Source organism: Xyrauchen texanus, chromosome 36, assembly GCF_025860055.1.
Source record: "Xyrauchen texanus isolate HMW12.3.18 chromosome 36, RBS_HiC_50CHRs, whole genome shotgun sequence".
Classification (NCBI taxonomy): Eukaryota; Metazoa; Chordata; class Actinopteri; order Cypriniformes; family Catostomidae; genus Xyrauchen; species Xyrauchen texanus.
In genome coordinates this window covers 9792251-9819940 of record NC_068311.1, presented here as the reverse complement: position 1 = coordinate 9819940, position 27690 = coordinate 9792251, and the positions used below count along the sequence as shown (strand labels likewise).

Here is a 27690-nt window from a genome sequence, read left to right as displayed (position 1 = left end):
GTGACATCAAATAAAAAATGAATGTAGATTATATTTATTCTGTTAACAGATTAGATATGGTGCGTATAAATCAACAGCTGGTGTAAAACTGTAACGGTTACCCTGTCTTGTTTCACTGTTGCCCTCTTGTTTTCCATCTTGTCACTTTTGCACTTCTTAGTTTTCACTTTAGTCCCTTATGTAACTCCATAGTCCTCTGTTAGCGTTCGTGTTCCCTGCCACTGTTTTCACCTGCCCTCATTAGTTTGCCGTTTGCTTCTGTTAATCACCTTATTATCTTGTTTGAGTTCTGTTCGTTCATTGGCCCCTTTTTCCCTTGTTTGTGTATTTATACCCCGTGTCTTTGTTCAGTCTTTGTCGATCGTCGTTTGATGTCAACCTGGTGTGTGTTTCCTCCTCGAGTCCCCTGTTTGCTTACGTCGTGTTTAATTTACTATTTTATGTGTCATTTCCCCATCGTGGGTTGTTCCTTTGTGTTTTCCTGTTTTGTTCATGTAATAAAGTTCAAACTGCGTTTGGATCCGCATCTCCTCGTCTGCCTCGTTACTCAAGCGTTACAAAAACTTTAATCCGAAATGTCCATTTGTTTCAAGGATTAAAACATATGTTCCCAGACACTTAACCATGGCATCATGTATTTTACAAGGGCCTTTATCAGCAGGCCTGAAAATTCTGACAGGAGAATCGCTCTTCAGAATGAGATGGGAGGGAGTGAGAAAAATGAAGAGGTCATTGGAAAGGAAACTCTAGAACAAAGAGGCCTTCAACGAGCTAAACGTTTCCTGGGTCATATGCTTGTCCAAATAAGGGGCAGAAGCCGTAGTCATTGTATTGATTTACACAATCCAGCATCTAATTCACTGGGTCAGAAATAGCACTCATACTGTTGTCAAGTCCTCATATATCACAGCAAAGCCTGCGGATAGTGTGTTATGGTCATGAAGACACAGAGATTGCAATGTTGCAGTGATATTGCGTGAGGGTAGAAGGAGGTTGAGTTCAAGGGTGATTTTAAGTGCCCTCAGGTCACAATTTATAGGGCACTTGAGTCACGTATACAATATTGAATAGTTTTGTATTCAAATGATTTAAGATGTAACATAAACGTTTTCTAATAAACAGAAGAATTCTCGTTATTTTAAAGTACGTTTATAAATCTAGACCTTCCCCAACCTGAATATAACTCTCTGAATCATATAAGCAGTAAATCAGCCATAGAGTATATTTCATTGTTTAATATGCATAAAAAATTCTAAATCGGACACAGGAAGGACATTAATGTATTTCTGTATCGTGAAATGGAGAGGGTAACAGCAAATACAGATAAAAAACTACATACATGAACTGAATTGTATGTATTCAAGTTTTAAATGTTTCTAATATTGGGAATGAGAACAAAGGAATAAATTCACAGACTCCAGGTTAACAGGAATTAATCCCAAATAACATTACGCCTGACTTTGTAATACTGTATTGTGATTTACTCTAACACACTTGCAGTATGAAGCAGTGAAGGGAGGGAAACCATCTGAACTGACATGGTTGGGTACCTGCCATGTAATGTGTGTGTTTATGAAAGAGAGAGAGAAAGAGAGCGAGAGAGATGGTTGGATGGGGTGCATGGCCGGAACTAGCCAATGTTGACAGTCTGAGGGGCGGAGCACCCCTTGATCGTTTCACATATCAAACAGGGCTGGGGCAACTTTCCTAGGGTACCTGCCCTCCCCCTTCACCCAGGAGACCTGGCCATGGTTTAAACGGTGTAAGTTTAACACCGTTTTTTTTAGAGAAACAAAGTGTGTGATGAATAAAGAAATAATTAAACAAATAAATCAATTTAAAATAAAAGGGATATTTCCTCCTTCCCTGTATCAAACAGCCTTTGACTTTCCCATCTGTACATTCCTACATAAATACCACTATTTGTTTCTCACCTGAGGTATAGTTATACAGAGAGAAACTAATAATAACACAATACTTCTAAATAGAATGAACTTGTTGCTGCCATATGATCACTTCCATTATTGCAGTGTCAAATAATCTTCATTGTAAAGGGTCATAACAGCTTTCACCTTGCTCAAGGGCAAAAGAGAATTCTAATAAGTGTGATCTCAGACTGCAAACAGCAGAACATTACTAATTATGGTTGGAAAGACCATCCAGGTGGCACAAGCCAAGAAGACTACATTGAAGACTAGAGCCAACCTACCATGACACCAAATCTCTTGAACAGTGACAAAAAATAATCCATTCTATGTTTTAAAACAAATATGTATTTACAAACACTGTTATTTACACACTGTCTTCTAAAATCGTATTAAATATTTATAATATATAATACAACATATGTTCAAATATGTAAAAAAAAAAAAAAATAGTAGTAGCATGACAAAGCTGTATCATGAGTTTGAGGATTTATAAAGGGCAGGAGGAATCTTGTCATGTCGCCAGAGGCACAATCATAAACCCAACACAAAAACTCACACACAGACAATTTAAAATGCAGATCAGACATCTCCGGAACATCTATGTTTATCTCACACCGATTAAATCAGCCCCTGCAGTATGTCCAATCAAACTGTTAGACGCTAAAGCAGCCGAAACTTAAAATGAATTAAAAATTACATAAAAACATTTAATAAATAAAACTTGAGATTTTCAGTAGCGCTGCAAAAAGTAACGTGTCTTTAATTATAGACTGTTTAACCATGACATTTGAATTGAATCTAATGACTCATTATTGATTAACAACAACAACGCAAATATTTATTAAAATGTATATTTTTTAAATTAACATGACATTATGCCATCGATCACATTTTAGACTTTCATTAAAACGCTGAAAACGAATTAGATGTCGTCAAAGACGCACCAATGTGTAGGCTACCTTAAAACAAGAGATAAAAAAGACATGGTCCTTTTACATATATACTAAAACGAAAAATATGTTTTTTAAGATTGTTAAATTCTATTTAAATTGAAACGACTAATTGGAGACGGAATGCGACCGAAATGAAAATCAATATGCTGCAAGCATCCCAGGCCTTTATGTTTACGCATCTAAAAAACAAATAGCCTATTACAGACTATGTCAAACGACGAATATGAAGATTCGCAGTGCTAACAATAACAACAATAATAATAATATTTTTAAATAATTATTTTATCATATTTCAGATTCAATAATTTGCAAGATTGAGGGATTCGCTATTGAGAAGTGTAATTCATGTTTTACCGTCATTGGAACAAAACTGAACGCAATCCAATAAATTGTTTAAACGAATTTTAAATTGCATCCATTTTAAAAACGAGATATAGCTATAATTTTGTGTAGCTATATTATGTCATAAGACATTAAATAAGTTAATTTAAACGCTGGAAATACTATCAAAACTCATAACACTGAAATGCGTAAATATACATATATATATAAAAAATCAGATCAACGAAAAACATCATACATGTCAAACTAGACAACACTCTACTCTGAATAAATAAATAAATTAATTAATAAAATGCCATCGATGTGTTGGTCAAATTGTAGTCTAATACAAAAAAACGATACTGAAATAAGACAATTTAAAACTCATAAATGATCAAATCATATAATAGCTATTCGTTTTGGCTATTTAAATATGGCATTCCTCTGTAATATTACATTAGTTATTAAATACAAGCAGACGTATTTAATAAGAAGAGCAGGATTCCGATAAAGACCGCAAATAGACCTGTATCTTCACCCTCCAAAGTGTAGGTGTGTTTCCACCAGACGAGTCTTCCTTAGATTTAGTTGTGTATAAAAGCTGAGGATTAATTTGTCGTCAATAAACTGAAGGCAGTGACGAGCCTGGCCGTGATTGGGCGAGTTTCAAACCCTCCCTTTATCATTTTACTGGAGTGAGTTCGGAGGTCTTAAATACACCAACACCGGCAGCCGCCACCGCTAGGACACGCACAAGAGCACCGTGCACTTTCCAAACCCTATTGCAAACTTAGAGAAAAATAAATAAATATAAACATATAATTTTTTTGGTCGCAATTTAAAACAGATGCTCATGATTTAACCGCCTGACTTTGCGCATGTGCTCCACGCACAAATAAAAGGTTGATTTTTCCGTAACCAACTTTCCCTTTTTCCTCTAAATAGTTGACTTTCTTCTCTAAAATTGGCTCCTGTACAAACAGCCGCGTTGGATCCCTCGGGCTACTGCGAGACTCCGGTGTACAACCCGGATCTCTGTCCAAATATGATTGCCGCCCAGGCCAAGCTGGTGTATCATCTCAATAAATACTACAATGAGAAATGCCAGTCTCGGAAGGCGGCCATCTCCAAGACCATCCGGGAGGTGTGCAAGGTGGTCTCCGACGTCCTGAAAGAGGTGGAGGTCCAGGAGCCCCGTTTCATCAGCTCCTTAAACGAAATGGACAACCGCTTCGAGGGGCTCGAGGTAATCTCGCCGACTGAATTCGAGGTGGTCCTCTATCTCAACCAGATGGGGGTCTTCAACTTCGTGGACGACGGCTCTCTGCCGGGCTGCGCCGTGCTCAAGCTCAGCGATGGGCGGAAGAGAAGCATGTCTCTCTGGGTTGAGTTCATCACGGCTTCGGGATACCTGTCGGCGCGCAAAATCCGCTCCAGGTTCCAGACGCTCGTGGCGCAGGCGGTGGATAAGTGTAGCTATAGGGACGTCGTTAAAATGGTCGCGGACACAAGCGAGGTGAAATTACGCATCAGAGACAGATATGTCGTTCAGATTACCCCAGCTTTCAAATGTACTGGCATATGGCCGCGCAGCGCTGCCCATTGGCCACTGCCTCACATCCCTTGGCCTGGTCCAAACCGGGTGGCAGAAGTCAAAGCAGAAGGTTTTAATCTGTTGTCGAAGGAGTGTTACTCATTGAACGGTAAACAGAGCTCGGCGGAGAGCGACGCCTGGGTGTTGCAGTTCGCCGAAGCTGAGAACCGACTGCTGCTGGGAGGGTGCAGGAAGAAATGCCTTTCCCTGCTAAAGACTTTACGCGACCGTCACCTTGAACTACCGGGACAGCCTCTCAATAACTACCACATGAAATCTCTGGTGTCTTACGAGTGCGAAAAACACCCGCGAGAGTCGGACTGGGACGAAAACTGCCTCGGGGATCGACTGAACGGGATTTTATTGCAGCTCATTTCGTGCTTGCAGTGCAGGAGATGTCCCCATTACTTTCTACCAAATCTAGACCTTTTCCAAGGGAAGCCTCATTCGGCCCTTGAAAACGCAGCCAAACAGACTTGGCGACTGGCGAGAGAAATTCTAACAAACCCTAAAAGCCTGGAGAAACTCTGAGGTAAAATAAATAAATAAAAACCATAACGTCATGTTAGAATGAGTTCTGACTGTTCGGAGTTCTGAGGCCTATAGACGACGCTAATCAGGAACTGTCCCACACAAATGCTCACTGATGATGAAACAAATCCACGGTTGTGTTGTCAAATGTGCGAGCATTATGCTGTGCATAATAAAAACAAAATATTTTAGATAGCTCCTTTTAAAATAGTTCGCATGACATGAATTTGTCATGAACTTGTCATATTGTGTCGTCATAAGGAGAGAGCAAATTGTATCAACAATCAAAATGAATGGATTGAATGGAAAAATTCTTCTTTTTTTTTTTTTTTTTTATACGAGCCCTGCCCAACAACACATTTTACCTAAATGCTTTCAAAACAAAGCTACACGAGGAGCCTATATGACAGAATCTAACCTGTACATTTTATACTGTAAATAGACACATTTGTAGATTGTGAATCCGGTGGTCTGCAGTTGTGAATGTTGTTATGTGACACGTACATAGAAGTATAATTTCACCTGTTTTAACATACGCCTGGATTATTTCCGATAGAAATGTAAGACGAAGAAGAAGAAAAAACATTTAGACCTGCATTAATGATAGTTTATCTATTGTCAATGGCAAGTTTCACATTTCTATGGTTTACATTTTGATGGTAGGCCTACTATTTGTTACGTTCCTAAACATTCCATACGCATACTTGAATTCTTCTTATTTAAAGTATATTCGACCGTTTTTGTTTGTACCTTGCTTACATGATAAAAGGCTGAAATTGAGACTATATATATATGAAAAAAATATATCTGAAAATAATGCACTTGAAATACACTGGAATATAAGATTTTGTGATTTGATTTTTTTTATATATGTCTCTGGGTTTATTTAAAGAGTTAATAAAAACAAATTAAAAAATGTGTCTAAATAATGATTCATGATACAGAACAACTAGTGTAAGAACAGGCATCAAAACTTGGGATTTTTAAGCATCTGGAACTTCAGCGTGATTTTATCAATTAAAAAAACAACAAAAACAAACGGGAAAACACAAAGAAAATGAAAAAGAATAAATATTTCTTCATGTGGACAGTGACTGGTAAGAGAAGAACTGAGATTCATTGAATTCTGTAAGAGACAATCCCCATAAATGCAGTTTAGATAGTCGAAAATAGGAGGCCTGTTATAGGATAAAATAATTGCACCCCTTAAATAATTTTTCTAGATTTAATTTTGTAATGTATATTCAATGTTATTCCATATCATTCTAGACAGAGGCGTATGATTTCATTTTTTCGTTTCAGAATAAGTTGATTATCCATAGTAGCCTATATTTACCTAAATGTTTATTTCTAACAGTTTGAAGTGATATTCTGTGCATTTTGAATGCATGGTTAAAAACTAGTTATTCTCAGCCTTTTTATGAAACTCAAGGAATGGTCTGTACACACACACACACACACCCGTGCGGGTTTAATAAAGTGCTAATTTAATATTATTAATGGTATTTACGTGTATTAACAAATGGTGTATTAACAAATAGACACAAATACAAATAAACAACCTACTTTGGCATCAATGCGTCTGAAGGCTGGGTCATCTTCGTCCACTTCGAAGTAGATTTCCGTAGTAGTGATAGAGAGAGTCCCACGAGCTACAGTGACCGGGGCAATAAGCTGGGCCGGGGTGCTCAAAACCACAGGGCCTACAAGGAAAGACAATCTTATATATTTTATTTTCACCGGGTCCTTCTCACGTATGGCATCAATAAGTAAATAACAAACATTATATAACGTTAAATTGGCCAGCAGTAGGCTACAAATGTAAAAAAAAAAAAAAAAAAAGAAAGAAAATGAAAAGGTTTAATCACGTTTAGGCCTATATTATATTGGAATGTCTAGCCTATTAATATTAATGTTTATTGTTTGTTAATTTATATTATTATATCGTTTAACTTGTGATAAGCAAAACACTAACAACCGCGTGCTCGTCACATTTCATTAGGATGCGTTGACAACAATATTTTCCCAACTTTTTAAATATGCAGAGTTTTGTAAGCATGGATTAAACTTGGACTTGGTCAGTGCGACCGGACCATGTCGAATGGAAAATGTTGTATGCATTAAAAATGATCTTGATCTACACCAATATGTATATTATACATAATAGACGTGTGGTTCTATTGATATTGTGTTAGTAAAACAAGGAGTCTTTACGTATAGGCTAATGAAAGGTGAATATGGTGCACAAACACACAACGTGTGACGGTGAGAATAGATAAATATAGGGAGATAAGAACACTCGGAAAATGTTGAACAACAATTAATTAATCCAATATAAACCAACAAATCTTATCAAAAAATAAAGGCGTGTGTTTCTATGAGGCCTATCAACAATAATTTCACAGCCATTTTCCTTTGTTATTTTGAGACAAAACAATGAATATGTGGGCGATACGCTTATATTGTGTTACCAAGCAGCTTCCTAATCAAATCAGTCGAATTCCTTTATGACGAAACCCTTAAAATTGACTTTATATTCTTGAACATTATTAAAAAAAATTCAGACTTCTTAACCTCTGATCAGATGACTGTGATCCCAAGTGCGCGCGCGAGCTCTCTCTCTCTCTCTCTCTCTCTCTCTCTCTCTCTCTCTCTCTCTCTCTCTCTCTCTCTCTCTCTCTCTCTCTCTCTCTCTCTCTCTCATTAGTTCGCCCTTGTGTAGTAGCTAGCACGGGTTTGTCCTGGATGTGTGGAGAGGCTCTTGAAATTGGGATATTTATCGATGTCCTGAACTCCAAAGAGCCACTTTAACGTCTCATCAATCTTAATCTGCTCTTTTTGGCCAATTATGCCCGATACTGCTGCAAGATTACAAGTGGATTTGGGTTTCAATTCCCAGAGCACTCCTTTAGCTACTGCTCTCCCTGACCGCTCATAGAAACAGTCGATTCGCCAGTCTAAAAGCGCTCTGCTTTTACAGTACATCACCCGGCATTTCCTTTTCAAGCAGGTATTCACAAAGATAATAATTTGAATGTCAATTAATGAACACAAGTTAATTAAAAACAAGAAAACAAGTATATTAAGATTTATTTGTGTGGCTGCAGTAGGCTACAGTAACTTATCGAAATCAATTTAAGGTATGAATTATTTTATGCAAACACACACACACACACACACACACACACACACACACACACACACACACACACACACACACACACACAATCCGAATGAATAAAAAATAAATAAAGGTTCTTGAGTGAGTAGAATTTCCTGAATGAACCCACACATTTTCTCAATGCTGTCGGCAAAGCGACGCCTATATTAATATGCCTACTCCGACAAATATCATCTATTATCTATAACAAAAAAAGAAGAAGAAGGGAAAGAAATAGGCCTAATTGAATAAATATTTCACTGGTTGAAATTTCTGCTTAAAGAAGATAAATCAAACGAATATTTGATTATAATGGTTATAATATCGTAAGGATTTTATTCGTTAGCCAGGATTATTGTCAGTTCGAAAATAAAGAGGACGTCACTTCACCTGTGAAAAGCTACAAACCCTTTAATCAAAATCAACACTAACACGTTTAACAGAGCAAGGGACAATTGTATCGTGGCCTAGAGGGACACTTGTGAATCCAGAGACAATACAACATTAATCCAGTAAAGAGGATTAGTGCTTAAATCTCCAGGACCTATACACATGTATTTGGATGCACAAAAAAAAAATCATATAGGAAAATTGGGGAGATCAGGTTTTACGTATGACATATAATCTTATCTGTAACTGAACCGTATGCAACTTCAAAAGATAAGCAATATGGCCTACGATACTATACTACTACACTAAAAATAATAATAATCATATAGGGCACTTTTAAACAATTTTCTAATTTCCCCGTGAAGTGCAGTGCTGGTTTCAGAAAACTATGAGGATTAGCAGATTATTTTAGAGTGAAACAGGTGCATTTGTACTCAGCAAATCTGAGCAGAATGCAGTTGGCAGCGCGCTGTTTCCTGACGTCAGCTACTAAACAGCCTACTGTCTGCCTCCACTGTGATGTCACTGGACAGTGGCAAGACAAAGGCATGCTGGGAAAAATGATTATTCTCTCTCTCTCTCTGGCAATACAATGGCCTAATAACGAGCCAATTATTTAATTTGATCAATGTAGAACGTTACTAAACCCAAGAACTATTTTATAATAGCCGATTTTATAATAACTAATATATATATATATATATATACACATCAATAATTACACAAGAATACACACATCAATAATGTATACCTTAAAATATTACTCCTAACTGCAGAGACTGATAAAAGAGTAAGTTTGCTTCATATTTGTAAAAAAATAGTAGGCTATATTATAATTATGGGGTAATATTTAGGAATTATATTTAAATACAATCACTTTTGGTGGGAAAGGGTTCAGTTTGAATACAAATAATTGTTTTGGAGTGGGAGAACAAATAGATAGGTAGATAGATAGATAGATAGATAGATAGATAGATAGATAGATAGATAGATAGATAGATAGATAGATAGATAGACAGACAGACAGACAGATAGATAGATAGATAGATAGATAGATAGATAGATAGATAGATAGATAGAGTGTGTGAGTGAGTGAGTGAGTGAGTGAGTGAGTGAGTGAGTGAGTAAAATAAAAGAATCAGTATTATTTTCCTCTCATATCATGATAGTGAAGGCACTTTTTTTTTTTTGAGTGTGTGTGGGTGCAACAGTAATGTCAGTAGCCAGCTCCTGTGCTCTGATTGGCTGCAATAAATAAATAAATAAATAATCAAAGCTCCTCCCACACGCAGGATGTGAGAAGGCTGTTGTTGATTGTGCTGTTGTGTAGCTGCTCTTATTAGCACTAGCATTCAAAATGGATAAAAATAAATACAGCACGCCCACAGCACACGTTGGCACTGGCAGAGATAGCACAGCTCCCCTTGTGGTGATGAAGATACACAATTCAAATAAATTAAATAACCTAGCAGATACACTTTTTCTAAAGTGTTTCAAAACTGAATGTTAAGCAGATTTTTTTTCTTTTATTGCCATAAAAGAGTCAGGATAAAACAAAAAGAAAAAATGGGACATTTCCATACCTATGAATATATCCAATTTCAGTCAAAATACCACACAATGTGGTACAAAATTACAGCTTTATACTGATCCAACTTGAAATTTACTCCTCAGGCTTTTCCAAGATGCTGACACTTGGAATTAAGATCTCTGCTTGTTTCAGAGTAAAGACTTGAAACAAATTTATTTTCACTATATGTTGAACTTGAAATAAACTGTTCATTGTACTGTAAAATACTAATGCAAATAGAAACATCGTTGTGATTGGTGCACTTTAAACATTCCAGGAATTTACAAGCTGTTCTAGGATCTATGAATAGTGATTATGTCTCAGTAAAATTTGGTTTTGCATAGAAGAAAAAGAACAGGAGGAACTCACCAATCCGCATTCCTTTAAAGTGAACTGGCAAACATCAGTGTGAACGTATTAGTGGTAAAGAATGTGCTTGATTGAATTCTGATGAATAAGTTGACTTAACAGAGTTAAATAAGTGTATTAAGTACCTGCTCTCTGTTGATATATATATATATATATATATATATATATATATATATATATATATATATAGGCTGCAGTATAGCCCACCGAGCGTCCTCCTTAAAACAAATCTCGTTTGAACGAGATGGCCTTAGTAGGACAAACGGCAACGGAACGTAACATGGTTGCTATGACAGCACGCCACTTTCACGCTTACGCTTCGAGTGAGACAAAGTCCCTTTAGAAGGGAATATATGAAGTTAATTTGATGAGATTTATCAAGATGTAAATGAAAATATATTTTACAGGTGTACTTTTAGTTTAATACTTTATTATACTTATATATTAATATAAAAACACATATCATATACTCTGCATCTATCTACTGAGGTACTTCAACTTGGGAATTAACATTACGTGCGTTTGAATATCATATTTGCGGGCAAATTGGCGTTTTTTTTAGACATTTCCGTTGAAGCAAAAAACTGTGGGTTGTGAGTGCTCACGAAGGATAGGACACCTCATGCATCCTCCGAATTCCCGTGAAAGAAGGTCGCATTCGAAGTGTAGCTACTCGCTTTTCTGAAACGAGACAGCCTTGATGAATTATGCGGCCGACAAATGAGACCTCCGGAGGACGCAACCTTCCAAACGAGACACATCTATAGACTGGCATTCAGGCTCAAAATAACTGTTAATAAAAAGTGAGGATTTGCACAACTTGTGTTCTGGCGTTTTTTATATGCAGTACAAGAAACCCATCTAGGGTTTAAAGACAATTCGTAGATAGTAAAGAAAGTAAATACATAAATTATCTTTAAAAAAAATATATATATATATATTTTTTTTATACATTTTATGTAGGCCTATAACATTTATCTCACCACTCATTTTTAACATTAATTGACTAATGTTGGTTTACAGAATGAGTGTTGGGGAATAGATTATTTGTTGGGTTGTCAATAACATGTCTGTTGCACTTTCAGAATTCATATATCATTTGTTACATTTGCAGACATGGGGCTAATAAAAAAAAGTAGCACATTAGCATAATGTTGCATTTTTAACACAGAGATGAAGCCAGCCAAAAATAATTTTATTAGTGCGGTTGCATGGTCTACTGATTGAACTAGAAAAACAGATTTTTTTCTTTTGAAAAATTACATATTTATGTGATTAGACACTTATAGATGTGTGAAATGTGTATTTTAATGATACATTAGATGAAAGCAAAATACCGTAAAAGAATAAGGTAAAAATTAAAAAAGGCAGTCATTGTGTAACTCTAAATAATAGGTTAATCTTGATTGTTGGTTAGATTTAGATTTGATTAAATTCAAAGAGTTAAAATCTATAAAAAAAAATGGTTGCTTTGAAAGGGATAATCTCTCTTAAAATAGCCAAACTTGCCTCTGAAAATATAAACCTGGGAACACAATCTTGTTGTGGGAGGAAATAAAAATGAAATGAAAGACACACACACACACACACACACACACACACACACACACACACACACACACACACACACACACACACACACACACACACACACACACACACACACACACACACACACACACACACACACACACACACACACACACACACACACACACACATATAATGAATTATATTCTTTAAATATTCTTAAAAACTTTCAGTGGAACAAAAAGGAACACCATAGAGACATTGTCCAGAGCAAAACTTACTGGCAAGTAAGATAAATTAATATATCTGTTCTATGTCATATTCTGTCATTCTGCCAAAATGCCACACTTAAGCTATAAATAAATAAACAAATACTACCAAACGTGAAATAATGCAGACATTTCATAAAATTAAGTTCTCATGGCAGAACATCTCTCCAGATAAGCTAAAGAACCACAGGTAACTTTGAATATAGTTTCATTCATTTAAATGGTTAGTAATACTATTTTGTGTTCCAGGGAAGAAAGTCACATGGGTTTGGGTAAACTAACCTTTTAATAGAAATTTTTGCCTCAAATGCTTTGTGTGCTACTAGTTTTGCAATAAACATTAAAAATGAAATATAGTAGAATAGCTTCATGGATACTGAATCTCTACCATAAACATCCACGTCTGTATTGTGTATAGATTCACTGACGGTTCTCTCACCTGCCAAGTTGTCCACCTCTTTCTCCTGCAGTAGACTGACAGTATCATCGTCCCCCTCGAGCATCAGCTCTGCCTCGGGGTTCTGGCTGACCATTGCCTGGCCACGGAAGCCCTTCCTCCCTCTCAGTGCCTCCTCTTCCTCAGGGCCTGCAGAGAGACAAGAGTGATCGGATGAGATCTGACAGCACATTCTATACTCATGAGTATCTTGGATCACCAAAAGCTAAAAGAAAACATAGAAACTGTTGAGATGAGGAACTGGTACTGTTCATAGTATATGAATGTGATAGGTGTGTTTAAAATCAAAATAAATAAAAAAAAATCCAAAGAATGTAATCAAATCCTCCAAACAGGATGACCACTAATCACTTACATTTTTTGTAATCAAGTTTCATGCTTTCTTGGCAAGGTTCTTGGGTATCTTTAAATGAATGGTGAGAGAACTAAGTGCCCAGGAAATCTCAATAATGAAGAAAAAAAAAACTTCCCATAGACATGAAACTCTATGGCAAATTATGCATTTGGGATGCTCAGAATATTCTGTACAAAATGAAAATACTACAGACCTCACTGTGGGAACAAATTATATCTGGCACGGGCATCTTTGATGATGTCAAATTGTATTATGGCTTTCATTTTTAACTGTTTATGTCCAAAATCATGACAGTAAAACACATAAATGTTTTGTTTGGCGGGAAAACCCGTCTCACTCATTTGTTTATAAGACACACTTTATGACAAAACACATTTATATTCACTTAAAGAGACTCATGATAAATATCCATCCACATCTCAAAGTTTGTTAGGCATAATGGAATCTGCTCTCTATATCTGGATGTAATGACATTTAATCGACAGGCCAATTAAGGGACTGAAGATACCACCCAAAGCTCGTCACGCAGACTCATCAGCGTGAAAGAGAGAAATGACGTGAAAGGGTGTAGTCATTTTTTGCACGAACAAAGATGACACAAAAAGAGTCATTCATCAGCTTTAATTACTGAAGAAAAGATAGAGAGAAAACGCCATCAGGCCTGCCACACTTCACCGCACCGAGACGTCTATGTGGATTTGTCTTCTTTAAGGTCAGATTTACCCAAGACACTAGAACAAAGAGATATGCTAACAAAAAAAGCAAGAAAAGCTTATCAGAAATAAGAGTCTGACATACGTTTGACATGTTTCTTTCAGTGCAGTGTTGAAAACGTTCCCCAAACTCCCGTGGGGTTCATGTACCTTTTCTCAAAGGGGTCACATTCGAATGTTGTCAACACGGCTACGAGGAGGAGGAGGAGGAGGAAAGAGGGGGAAAAAATAAAATAACATGACGGGCTTCCTGCTCTGTCTCATATCTCAGGAGCTTTCATCAGAGGCAAGGAAGAAGTGGAACCGCTTTTCGGAAATGGGGAGCGTGTAACATTTAGAGGCACAGAGCCAGTCAGCGGTCATGGATCAAAGCAGACTGAGGGAAACTTAAGACCGTAATTCTGTAAAACGTCATTACGCCTGCATTAAAGCAGGCAGAGCTGATGGGGCTGAGCTCCAGTCTTGATTGGCAAGATGAAGCTTAGGACCCCAGTGCAACGCAGACAAAATAAACCAGGCAGATTTTGACAAGAAAATGATCCTAAGCAAATAGAGAGAGTAAGGGAAAACAAAGTCTTCAGCTAAAGGATGTTTTACACAAGCAGGCCACAAGAAGGAAAGGTAAGAGAGAAATATACTGTACAGTAGGCACAGTTCCAAAACCTACTGAGCTGCCTAGCTTCATAGCCAACAAAGGCAGCTGTCTTCTAAAGGCCAATGTATAGATGAAGTTACTGTTTAAAAACAAACACTCCATTCCGGCACTTCCGGGTTGTAATGGCAGCGGAGAAACAATCTGCTGTCTTTGGGCGCTTTGCTCAAATTGAGCTGAAAATGCCCAAAAAGTTATTTGTGGGGTTGAAACAGCACGTTTTAGAAAGATTGTTGGCAATTTGGGCTTCTTTAAATTTCCATCAGGAATAACCTCAGGATTTTACATATTTTATGATATTTCATGGATCGTCATCATATCACGTCTGCTCTAATGAGACCCTCTTAGCTTGCAGCTGCTGTTGGTAGATTTGAACTTTTCTCAAAGAAATCGCGCAAACAGCTGTTTTAAATAAGATCTGATGATGATCTAATATGTACAAAAATGCATGAATGATCTAACGGGAACCCATCTCCACCATCACAGCAATAGGCTTCTGTTTTTGCGAATAATGTCATACTGCTAAAATGATGTCTTTGTATTTATTTTGAATGCAGTACGTAACATTTATTACAAAATAATAAATCTTCTAAAGTAATTGTGCATCAAACAAATAGCACTAACAAATAACATCAAACAGAGTTTGCTGTCAGTTTTCAATCAGAACTTCTGATTGCTGAATTAATTATAATCTGATTGTTAGATATCTCAAAATATTTTCTTCTTTAAATAGCTTAAATGTACAGTAGGTAACTAGTTTTTGTAAGTAGCTTGTAGTGTAGCTACTTTTTGAAAAGAGTACAGTAGCTTGACTTTAGTTTAACTAAGTTATGAAAAGCTTGAATTTAGGGAAGATACAGTTTCAAAGTAGCTTCCTCAACACTGCGTTAGCATGTTACTATGCTCACAACATGATACTCTAATAAGCCTAAACATTTTATATTCACATATTTTGGGTAAAATGTGTGGGAATTATTTTTTTCTGAAATAGTTTTGCGTGCCCTCGTAACAAGTACAGCACGTTACACCACTCTTTGTCTCTCTCCGCTGGCTGCCGGTTGATGCACATATTAAATTCAAGGCTCTGATGCTGGCATACAAAACAGTGACTGGGTCTGCTCCAGCATACCTAAAATCATTTATGCAGAACTACACTCCCGCCAGAAGCTTGTGGTCAGCTAAGGCATGTCGCCATGTTGTACCAACACAAAGAGGCGCCAAAATACTTTCCCGGACTTTCAGTTTCATCATACCACATTGGTGGAATGACCTTCCCAACTCCATCGGTGAAGCTGACTCACTCTCTGTCTTCAAAAAACAGCTAAAACACATATTTTCCAAGAACACTTTACCAGTCAAAAAAATAAATAATATTCTTGTTGCACTTAAATCTGTTTTGAATACTATTCTGATGCTAGTGAAACTTTGTAGTATGGGACTTTTCGTACCAATGTCTAATTAAGATTATTCACTCATGTTCTCCACTTTTGTAAGTCGATTTGGATAAAAGCGTCTGGCAAATGAATAAATGTAATGTAAATGTAAGTTGTCCATTCTCTCGCAATAGTTTGGATTCCCTCGTAATAAGTTTGAGATCCCTCGCAATAAATTTACAATGGTTTTACTAGAGTAACCATATTTTAACCATGATATTCATTGTGAAACCATAGTGATAACACTGGAAAATGAAAACTATGGTAATAAAAATCATAATTTTGTAGTTATTTTGGTCTTACTATAGTTATATTGTAGACTGTAGTAACCATAGTTTTGGCGAAAATGGTTTTACTAGTAGCCTAATATTGTAGTAACCATGACTGTTGTAGGCTTACAATGTTTATGTTTGTTTTTTGGTGGAAATTATGGTTTTACTATAGTAATATTGTAGTAACTATGAAAAGTTAGTTAAGTAACCATGTTTGTTTGGCAGAACCGTGGTTGTAATTCAATATACTGTATCCATATAGTAACCGTGGTTTTACAATAGATTAACCATGGTTAGTCTTGTGGTTACTATGGATTAACTACAAATACATTAGTAGTAAAACCATGATAGCAACAAAGTTAAGATTTTATTAACAGTTTTCATTTTCCTGTATTATTACTATGGTTTCACTATGTTTATCAAGGTTAAATTATGGTTACTGTAGTAATATTATGGTAAATGTATTGCGAGGGAAAGCAAAACTTATTGTGAAGGCACGCAAAACTATTTCAGAAAAGCAAATCCTTTAAAATTGTCAGTTTTAAAGTATATTAAAATATTTTTAGTGATACAATTCAGTAATGAATTCAATATTTTTTAGAACTGACATTTCTTTCTCTGGATTGTTTTTGGATTGTGGGATTGCCTTCTCTGCAAATGATACATGTAATGCTGCCTGTATAGATTTTGGCCAAATAATGTATCTTTGGAGGCAGCCTAATTGTCCTGCCAATCTTTTGGAAGAACCTTTGTGTTAAAATGCTGCCAAAAAAGGCAGCTCACTAGGCTTTGGAATAGAGCAGTATATATGTGTGCCAAATTAGAGCAACATCACTGGTACAGAAGCTTTCTGCCTTCCTATTTTTCTTTTGAATGTCAAATCTTTCATGAGACAGCCTACATATTCACATACAACATGGCTCTCGTAACACAGATGTTCATTTGTCTGTGTTAGAAATTAGGCATGATGGGAACCTGAGATTGCCTTTTCTACAATGATACACCTCAGACCTCCATACAGAAAACCCTAGTGAATCAAAAAGTCCCTTCGCTTGCAGTGTATCTGTGCTCCCAGAACATGGAGGACTCCTGTGAGCCATCACCGACTCAACAGTGAGGCTATTCAAGCCAAGCATGGCTCACTTGCTCTACCATCAGAGGGCTTTATGTTACCCAAGGCACAAATTTAGCATGACACACTGGGGTTAAGATAGACCAGGTCATGGCTGGTCTGTCAGTTGCAGTGCTGTGTACTGTTGGACTTGAATTATGTTCTTAACCAAAAGCTTGGATTTGATCCATGCAGCTGAGGGAATTGAGTTGAGGAATTGTCATTGACTGACCAATGTACATGTATGAATAACAAACAAATCAAAATGTGTTGAATTAGCTAAAATGTATATGCAGAAACCAGAGCAATATGATGAAAACCAAACTCTTGAAACAGCTTCTTCAGGAGTGAAAAACTGTTACTGGATAATGCAAAAAGGACAGTGTGCTTGGGATATAAAGGCATCAAAAAAAGAAAGAAAATGCATCAGTCAAAGATTCTGGTTTGCAATTCAATTTTGTCATTTCATCAATATGTTGACTTCTTCAACGCACTGATCTTTTTATTTAATTTTTCACCCTTTTTTCTTTCAGAAGTCACATCAAATGAAACACTTTCACATGAGCGTAGCTTGTGGCAAAAGGAATTTTACAGTTTGTGCGAGCTGCTCCCAAGGTGGAAATATTTAAGTGCTCGGTAGTTTTACAGTTCAATATGTTTCAGATGAGCTGAAAGGCTTCAAATAGGCCTTCATTTGGTCTGTTATAGTTGCCAAGAGTCCATGTTTTATTTATGGCTGGAGCTCTGGGGGATTCTGTGGCAGAGGATTTGGACTTTTATTGCAGCACTTGAGTCATGCACACTTGCAGTCGCTGTGCTACAGAAACAAGCCTTAAATAAAGAAAAACTAAAGAATATTCTGCTCAATCCTGAAGTGTGTCACTTTCATTGTGCAACACTGGCTCTGTTGCGCTTTTAAAACATTGCTCTGTTTGTTTGAGCATCCCTACCAGCCCGACACAGCAACATAGGCTCATTAGTGGAGGCACTCGTGGTGCAGCTACCACAAACTTCAGTTATAAGCAATTATCGCATCTACTGTATTTATCCGTGCTGTAAATTATATTTGAGATGCCTTTGGCAAAAATACACAATGTACTAAATCTGAAAAATCGACTATGGGACATGTAGAGGTTACAGCATGTCTATGCAGTTGACTGATATATAATAACTCAAATAAAATGTTGCATATGTGCCATAAGTGCATTCACACACAAACAATGTGAAGCTGTGGGTTTGCAGCACTCGTCGTTCAAACGGCAGGCAGTAATGGAAAAAGAAACCCTACTCCGTTCAGTGCAACCGGAGCCCCATGCAAACATTTTGTTACAATTTTGCTCATGTGAGAAGCATTTTGTATCACGCATATAGACCCAATATGGTTGATTAACAGAGAGAAACTGCAGACATTTTTCTATTTTTTTTTTTTGCATTGATTTGGGAGGTAAATCTTTGGGAAATATGGTCAAATGTGTTAAATGTAGTTAAATAGAGCTAAAAGCATAATAAGATTAGCCATACTAATTCATTAAAGCACATTCAAGGGGCAGTGAATGTGTAAATGAATGAAACTTTGTGAATGACAGGTTTTCCAATTGTGAAGAAATTTGTAGAGCTTTCTGTAGAGCTCTGTTGGTGCAGATTCTGTGTGGGCCTGACAAGTACTAAAGCCAAATTCACACTAATACATTGTCGGTTTTCACCATCCACACAAGATTTTCCAAATCCTTTTCATCCACACACAAACACATGAAACAGTAACTCACATTTGTAGCTTTATGTAGTCATTGATACAATGAACACCATTGAGCTTGTTAAAATATTATCTAAAAGACCTTTTACTGCTTAAAGTGATAGCTCACCCAACAATCTCATAATTTATCCCAGATATGTATGACTTTCTGTTTTCTGCTAAAGATAGATTTCTATCTCAGATATGAAGGTCCATACAATGCAAGTGAATGGAGACCACACCTATAAAGCTCCAAAAATCAGTCTTCCGAAGCTATATAATAGGTGTGCATGAGAAACAGGTCAATATTTAAGTCCTTCTTTACTATAAATCTACACTTTCACTTTCACATTCTGAAATTGAACGTAAAAGTGGAGATTTATAGTAAAAAAGGATTGAAATGTTGATCTGTTTCTCACCCAAAGTGATTGCATAGCTTCAGAAGACATCTATTAAACGTATGGATTACTTTTATGTACTTTTATTTCCTTTTGGAGCTTCAAAGGTCTGGACACCATTCACTTGCATTGTACCTATATAGTGGAGATATTCTTCTAAAAATCTTCTGTTCTGTTTTGTTCTGCAGAAGACAGAAAGAAAGTCATGCACATCTGGGATGGCATGAGGGTGAGTAAATGTTGAGAATTTTCATTTTTGGGTGAACTATTCCTTTAAGGATGACAAAAGCTGATGATTTATTTGCTTTAGGATGACAAAAGCTGATGAAAGACAGATTCATCATTCACTCTCTCTTACTTACCCAACATTTCTCTCGTTTTTACTCATAACAAGCTATAAAGATCTCTGTCCAGAGGGGTTCAATGGGTCAGGGCAGAACTGTTCACCTGATAATTAGACTGGAAGGACACCCGGACATAGAACAGGCTGTTAAAGAGCAGGATCAATATTAACCTGATTTCCATTTCATGCTTGCCCAGTTCCGATCAGCTAACAATATTCTCTGCCGCTCATGAGTAAGGGGGAATGTATCGTAGCCAGAAACACACTCGTTATTTGGTCAGTATAGCAAATAGAGTAAGCCAAGCTTTTTTTTTTTTTAAAAAAGTATCCCTACAAACATGTGGAGAAGGTCGAATCCTGGTGCAAAAGTACCTGGGAATGAGGCATGGAGAATAAGCTTTATCAAATGCTTTTACAAGGTCAGCCTGTTTGAGGTCCCATTAAATTCAGACTGTTCTTCTATTTCAATGATTGAAGATCCTAATACAGCCACATAAAATACATAAAATTACCATGAATCAAATATAATGATGTTGTTTCTAGGGGAGTTAGAAATTTTTCAAATAAACCTAAAACATATTTCATGTCCAGTCACACCATTGTACTCGAGAAGAAATCTGAAATATTGCTATAACGCAGCGCATATTATTAAACAGACAAACTCTTTGAAAATATGTCACTTTGAATAAAAACAAGCCCCATATGCAGTTACTGCTGTCAGCCGCATGCGTTTTGACATTTGAGAGCAGTGATTTTGAAATATTTTTGGTTTCTGGCAACAATGTTGGAAACTTATATCCACCCTTAACAGTTAATTCATCCAAATCAACTACATTCACACGCCATTCATTGACTGCTCCAGTCACAAAGGCAGCCATAAGCCTCCGCTACTGCCAATTCAGCAAAGCACCGGGGAACTTTCTCCAAATGGCTCGACACGGTCTCTCCAGACGTGTGTAGCTACTGCTTTTTATAGTTTCTGAAAAGGATGATTTAGATATATTATACTATGCTCTTGTGTACTGTGCACATTACGTACAACTTTCATTATAGTTGTGGTAGCTTTTCTTAAATAAAAAAAGGTCTAATTACTGTTGTACTGTACAAGGACTATATGAAAGCCTCAAGCAAGGTGAGAACACATTCTTGCGTTCAAACACAGTAGGACAGAGTGCAAGTTTTTTGCAAAAATAAAAACATTTATCAATTGATAGCCCTAATAAATATATTAGGGCTATCAATGCAACTGCAACTCACCTATAGAGTTTAACAGCATGCCCCACCAAAAAAGGTGTTCAATGAACTGTATCTTTTTTGCAATCACAATGGAAATTTGCCATAGCTTCTTTTTATTTGCCAAGACTTTATAAAGGGAGAAATTTACTTTTAAAAATAAACCTACCCTGATAAATATTCACTGAAGCTAAATGTGACAACTAGCCCCAGTCTCTCCTATAATCCAGCTTGCAGTTGGATGCAATGGACCACAACTAGAATAAAGGCATAACAGTGCTGGTTTAAGAAGATAGTCCTACCCTTTAACCAAATCCATCTAGAGAAGCCTCTCTCTTGCTCTTCCTCTGTCTCTCTCACTATGGCATTGTGGGGGCAACATCTGACTACAGGCAATCCCTTTCACATGACAATCTTATGAATTATTCCACTCATTAAAAACTGGGAGAAGCCTGGGGACCTCAACAAGTCCTCAATCACAGCGGCCCCAGTCACAAGGCTGTAGGTCCACAGAGACGCACTGACAACTTACCAAGGACAGGCAAAAGAGGACTCAAGCCTAAAGAATACTGCAGTGGAGCAGGCTTACGAAGCAATGCATTAGATGATCCGGGTAATATGTTTGAAAGACTGAAAATGTATATATGGAGGCAACATGAATTGGGGGTAAAAAACATGCTCGTGACATGAGAAGGGGGCACCTGCAGGTCATGGAACAGCTGGCATGTGTATGTACGAGTGTGTAAGTGTGCGTTTTGGCTTTGACATAAGAACATCTGACGTGGCCCCAAAACAGTTGACACAAAAGGCCAAACATGTATAGACACAATCTTATTACATAATAAGTAAAAAATAAATAAAATAAAAAAACTTTGAAATTATACATCTAAACCGAAATTCATCGATACAGCACTAAATGTGCGTTGCGATCTCAGGTGTGTTTGATATACCAAGCTATCTATATATTTTCCTATATTTAGTTTTTAGTTTTATATATATATATATATATATATATATATATATATATATATATATATATACACACACACACACACATTTTCTGTATTGCTCATACTGTATGTAACAAAAAAAATTCTTCAAAATATTTTATATATAATTACATAAGTGCAATGTTAAACATTTTTGTGGTTAGATTTATATTTAGTGAGGAAGCAAATGGCAAGCTGTTATTTAGTGTAAAATATTTTAAAATAATATATTTGTTTTAATCCACAGCTATTTGTATTATACTTATTGCAGTGACAGTCTGCCCGTAATAACCTGTGGTTACACACTTAAATGTACACGAATAAAACACATACTGTACACTCACAATCTAAATTACCATTACATTGTATTTCTTGAAAATAGATGGGACCTGTTTCATCTGTTCTCAAAGTAGTGTTCCCCATGTATAAATTGAAAAAAGTTACAGTAACTATTCTGAGCACAGGCAAGAAATCAACCCATTTTACATGAGAATCAATAGATTGGCCCTTGTTCGGTTAATACACTCCCCTCGTATCTTCTATTCAATTTTATGCATGGTGGAGAAGTGCCCGCAGTGGTTAATAGTATTGAACCGTTTCTCTTTTAAAGCCTCTGTTGCGTGACACAGAGTCAAATCGACAGCCGTGCGGTGGGCAATGCTGCAAGATCAGATGGGTCAATAAGGGAAAAATGTTTGAGAGCAAAAGGCAGGAATGGTAAAAACACGGCATGCACTTTTACTCTCAACAATGTGTGCCGTTAGGAAATAAAACTTGCCATAAACCTCCTTTGCCATTTTCAAATGTCAAGACTCATAAATGTGTAACCAATAAAACCGACAACAAACGGTTTTCTCAGCTTCGTGAATATTAGTCGTGTCCAAAAGTTGATTGGTGCTTTTCTAATTCGCATATGTGCATCCCATTTGCCCAACAATGATGTCATTGTATGAAATGAAAGTCATTTTGGGGATAATGAGCTGGACTGACAGAGTCCAGCAACGCTTTGATTGGCTGTTGGCAGAATTACTGACCGTAGTCCTCCAGCGATTTGCACGTGATGTCTAAGTGGGTGGAGCCAAAAGGATTTCGAACGAATCTCCTCCTCCTCCGGAGGTCGTCCTCCCAGTAATCCAGACGCCAGAAGTCGTGCAGCTGACTGGAAAGGGGGAGAAGACAGGAACTCCTGTTAGGAATGAGAAAATAACGTTGGAAAGCTAAATCATTTTATCTTTAAGATGCAAATGTAAGAAATATAATTGTATATTAATGGCAAGCTCTGTTTACTACAGCCATATACTGTACAGGGCACCACAGAGTTTCACATGAAAATGTTTTATTTCATCCTAATTTCACCATTCACTTTCATTGCATCTTTTTTCTCCATAAAAAGAAAGTGAAAGGTAACTGAGGCTGTAATTCTGCTTAAAGGGATAGTTCATCCAAAAATCATCATTTACTCACCCTCATGCCATCCCAGATATGCATGACTTTCTTTCTTCTGCTGAACACAAGCAAATATTTTAGAAGAATTTTCAGCTCTGTTGGTCTTTACAATACCAGTGAATGGTAACTAGACCTCTGAAGCTCCAAAAAATCACATAAAGGCATCATAAAATTAATCCATAAGACTCAATGTGGTTAAATCTATATCTACATTAGCGATACAATAATTGTGGTTGAGAAAAAGGTCAATATTTAAGTCCTTTTTTACTATAAATCTACACTTCCACTGTCACTTTCATTTTCTTTCACATATCTAAAGTGAAAGTGGACATTTATAGTAATAAAATACTTAAATATTGATCTATTTCTCACCGATACCGTATCTCATCTAAAGATATGGATTAAACCAGTGTAGTTTTATGGATTACTTTTATGCTGCCTTTGAGATTTTTGGAGCTTCAAAGGTCTGGTCACCAGTCACTTACATTTTATGGACCAACAGAGCTGAGATATTCTTCTAAAGATCTTTGTTCTGCTGAAGATAGAAAGTCATACATATCTGGGATGGCATGTGGGAAAATGATGAGAGAATTTTCATTTTGGGTGAACTCTCCCTTTAACACCTCCTTTTGTTTTCCATGGAAGAAAGAGAAGTCATCAGGGATAGTTTTTGGCAATACTATTTTTTTTTAATGCCTCAAAATGTGAAGCACTACAACAGAAACAAATCTGATACACACAAACAAAGCACTCTAAACATTTTATTGTAGTGTAATACACTATATACAATCCCACAGAGAATTGCAGTTGGAGGGCACCCAAACCAAAGGTTACACATTATAGGGAATCAAACAATAGCTGCTAAAATATAGCTAATTTCATGAAGTTCATTAAAGCTACTCGCTACAGAAACCCAGACACGTGTTTGCATGAGGCCACCTCGGGGAAAAACAGCAGCCATTAGTTTCTAGCATGCAAATAAATAACAGCAAGTACCATTAACAAATACAGTATCACATTACAAGTATAAATGGTGCAGCTTGCCTCCTTTTTTTATTGTGTTTCTTAACAAGTCTTGTAAATCAGAGGTAGGGTCCTCTATGTAGCCAGAGAGGGGTTTTAATGACGGTAAGGTCTCACCATAGTCACACTCCAGGCCAATAAAATCGGGACCCCCTCCCAGAGCATATGTGCAGCTGTGATTAAAATAACGTGCTGAAATATTCATTGAAATGATTCCCAGGGCCCTGAAGCAAGCTGCAGAAAATTGTGATTTTATTCATTATTAATAACAGCGAATTAGAGGCCGTATAAAAGACAAAATGAGAGGCAGGGAGAGAGGAAAAGAGAGGAAAACAGCTACAGCATGTGGTAACCATCTTTGTAAATGATTATTCCAACATTAGCAGGGACCTGGCTAATTTTATTGCTTGCAGCTAATGCAAACCATTAAGGGCAGGGACCAGCATCAGGTTTCTGTGCAGCTCATTTCGAGTGTGCTGCTCAGGCTGGAGATGTTTCAAAGGCTTTAAAAGAGCAAGAAGAAAAAGACAAGAAAAGCAAAGAAAGGAAAAGAAAAGAAGGCCAGTGCAGAATAATGCTGGAGCTAATTTTCTCCATAGAGGATTTAGAGAGTGATGATTGGTCTAATTGGGGAACAGATGACAGCATGGTATGGAACAATAAACAAATTCCATATATGGTTTATCTTCATTACCAGCTACTCATGGGAAAAATGCACCATTCTGTATGAGCCATACACTAATTTCCATCAAAAACTATTACGAGAGTTATTAGGCTCTGTTCACATCCTACAAACAGAGGTTAAGGAACAATCTGGAGGAATTTTGTAAAAAAAAAACTAATAAACAAAGACATAGTTCACTTAAAAATGAAAGCTCTGTCATAATTTACAACAATTATTTTTATTCCCTTTCACACACATCAGGAGTAAAACAGATTTTTATTGCCCAGTTCCTCACACATCGCTATCATATGACATCCAAACACTTTTACTATAGTGCTGACTTGTAAGGCAACACTATATATATTACATTAAATATGTTTGTATTACATAATCAACTACATTTACAAGCTTGCTAGATTGTGATAAAATTGCACGGTAACTCAACCGAAAGATTATTCTCATGTGGGGGTACACTTTTGGCAGAGCACGAGTCGGCACGTGAGGTGAAACATCATAGAAGCAGCACAAAATGGTGTGACTGGTTGAGAAATTGAATTTATATTGGCTTTTTATGACACTATCAGATAGGGAGCTGGGTTTTGTTGATTTAAATCTTTATAGAGCATTAACCTTAAAAAGAGAACATTTTACTTGCTTTTAGCGCCACTCAGTGGACATTTTACCTTTAAAGTGATTTGATAGGTGTAAGGAACTAGGTAGTATCATTTTGAAAAAAAACTTTGCCACAGTCAAGTAATTTCCACAAGATCAGGCTGCAAAATACACCATAAAACACTACTAAAGTTTCACAAAATTAGACAATAAAATGTTTGCGCTATGACACTTTCTTCCATACAATAGCTTAATGTGAGGAACAGATGCAAACTGAAACTGTTATTTCCTTGAAAGTCTACCTTTCTACTGAAGCTCTTTACTTTTATTTGTGTCTGAGTTAAAATTTTGTAACATGGCGAATTCCTGTGCCGTGCAAATTTTGGCAACATTGACGGAAATTGTCCGATGATGCGTAATCCACCCTTTGTTTTCCATTGAAAAAAACTGCATACATATAGGTTTGGAACAACATGACGGTTTTAAATAAGGCAGAGTGATTAAATTCATAGTATAAAACATTTTTTTGAAAAAAGAATAAGACAAATCAAAGAAAAACATAACAAAATAAACCAGCATTCTCACTTTAACACATGAGGCAGTCATTACATAACCCCCCCTCTCTCAAATCGTACTGAGGTGTTTGCCTCAAGCTATATATTGTATTGAATGGGTCTCTCTCCACTCTGCCATAATATTGAGGCAGTCTAAACAGATTAAAGTATTACAGCAGGATCACATCACAAAAGCTGCTCCTTGTTGCGTGAATATTATATCTACAAATGTCAAGAAATCAGGAGGCTCAAGGGACTTAGCTGAGCTTTGACAGCAACATGAGTGCTCAGTCTCAGTTTAACATAAATCAGAAATGTGAGTGTGTGTGTAAGAGTGTGTGTACAGGAAACAAAGCCAGTTTGCATACATGAGCTGCATGGCAAAGGTTCACCACTCGCTGGGGTATGAAACGCGAGACACCATGTCTGGGGCTTGTCTGTTGTCAGTCTTATACCGTTAGAGCTTCAGCTAGACAGAGATGTCAAAAGGCGGAGAGGCTAAAATCACGCAAATGACATTGTAAATGCAAGATTACAGCGTGAAAAAAATGTAAATCCCACAAAGGCCGCAAAGAGATTACCATTTAAGATTATAACCTCCAAAGCTGCCAGCGAGTAGGCGATGTAGGATGTTAGGGGGAAGAAATCCACGTAGACTTTGAAGATGTCTGGGTTTCCCTCCCACGGCACATAAGATCATTTTGATTAAGTTTGACAGTGGTATGTTGTCTGTGTACAGCAATTGAGAGGAAAGCCCAAACATTTTCGTTTTCTTCTTACTGTAATAAGGGGATTAGACAGAAAGCAGAGAGCAGTGGTATTACAATAAATGATAAACCGAAGGGTATTTGATGACACCGTTTACATTTCTTCACCCTCTCTTTCCCCTAAAGCATATGCTTTCATTTTGGAGGTGGTTTCCGCAAGTTTGGATGAGGGTCCAGTGACACGTTAAACCCTGCGTTCAACATCAAGCCGGATTTGGCCCGTACCAAAAGTGCGATGACGTGAGTTTCCTCACCCGGGGTGGTCCAGCTCTAAGGGTCCCCAGACGGAGGTCTTCATCCCACAGGAGCATACACCGAGAT

The 27690-nt window shown here is 36.9% G+C and overlaps 2 protein-coding genes across 5 annotated transcripts in view; one reads left to right on the top strand and one right to left on the bottom strand.

Annotated features, from left to right (window-relative positions):
* Positions 1 to 27690, bottom strand: part of LOC127629781 (neurobeachin-like) — a 351376-nt gene that overhangs the window by 106549 nt on the left and 217137 nt on the right. For 2 of the 4 annotated variants that reach the window (XM_052107020.1, XM_052107021.1), the window contains 3 exons: positions 23338 to 23489; positions 13055 to 13201; positions 6894 to 7030 (listed from right to left, as the gene is read on the bottom strand). In XM_052107020.1, the coding sequence (XP_051962980.1) occupies positions 6894 to 7030; positions 13055 to 13201; positions 23338 to 23489 (436 nt within the window). Of the gene's footprint in view, positions 1 to 6893; positions 7048 to 10710; positions 10736 to 13054; positions 13202 to 23337; positions 23490 to 27690 lie in introns of all 4 variants that reach the window. The other 2 variants (XM_052107023.1, XM_052107024.1) reach the window with 2 other exon arrangements.
* Positions 35 to 6209, top strand: LOC127629782 (putative nucleotidyltransferase MAB21L1). The gene has a single exon (XM_052107025.1). The coding sequence runs from the start codon at positions 4248 to 4250 to the stop codon at positions 5325 to 5327; it is 1080 nt and encodes a 359-aa protein (XP_051962985.1). The 5' UTR covers positions 35 to 4247; the 3' UTR covers positions 5328 to 6209.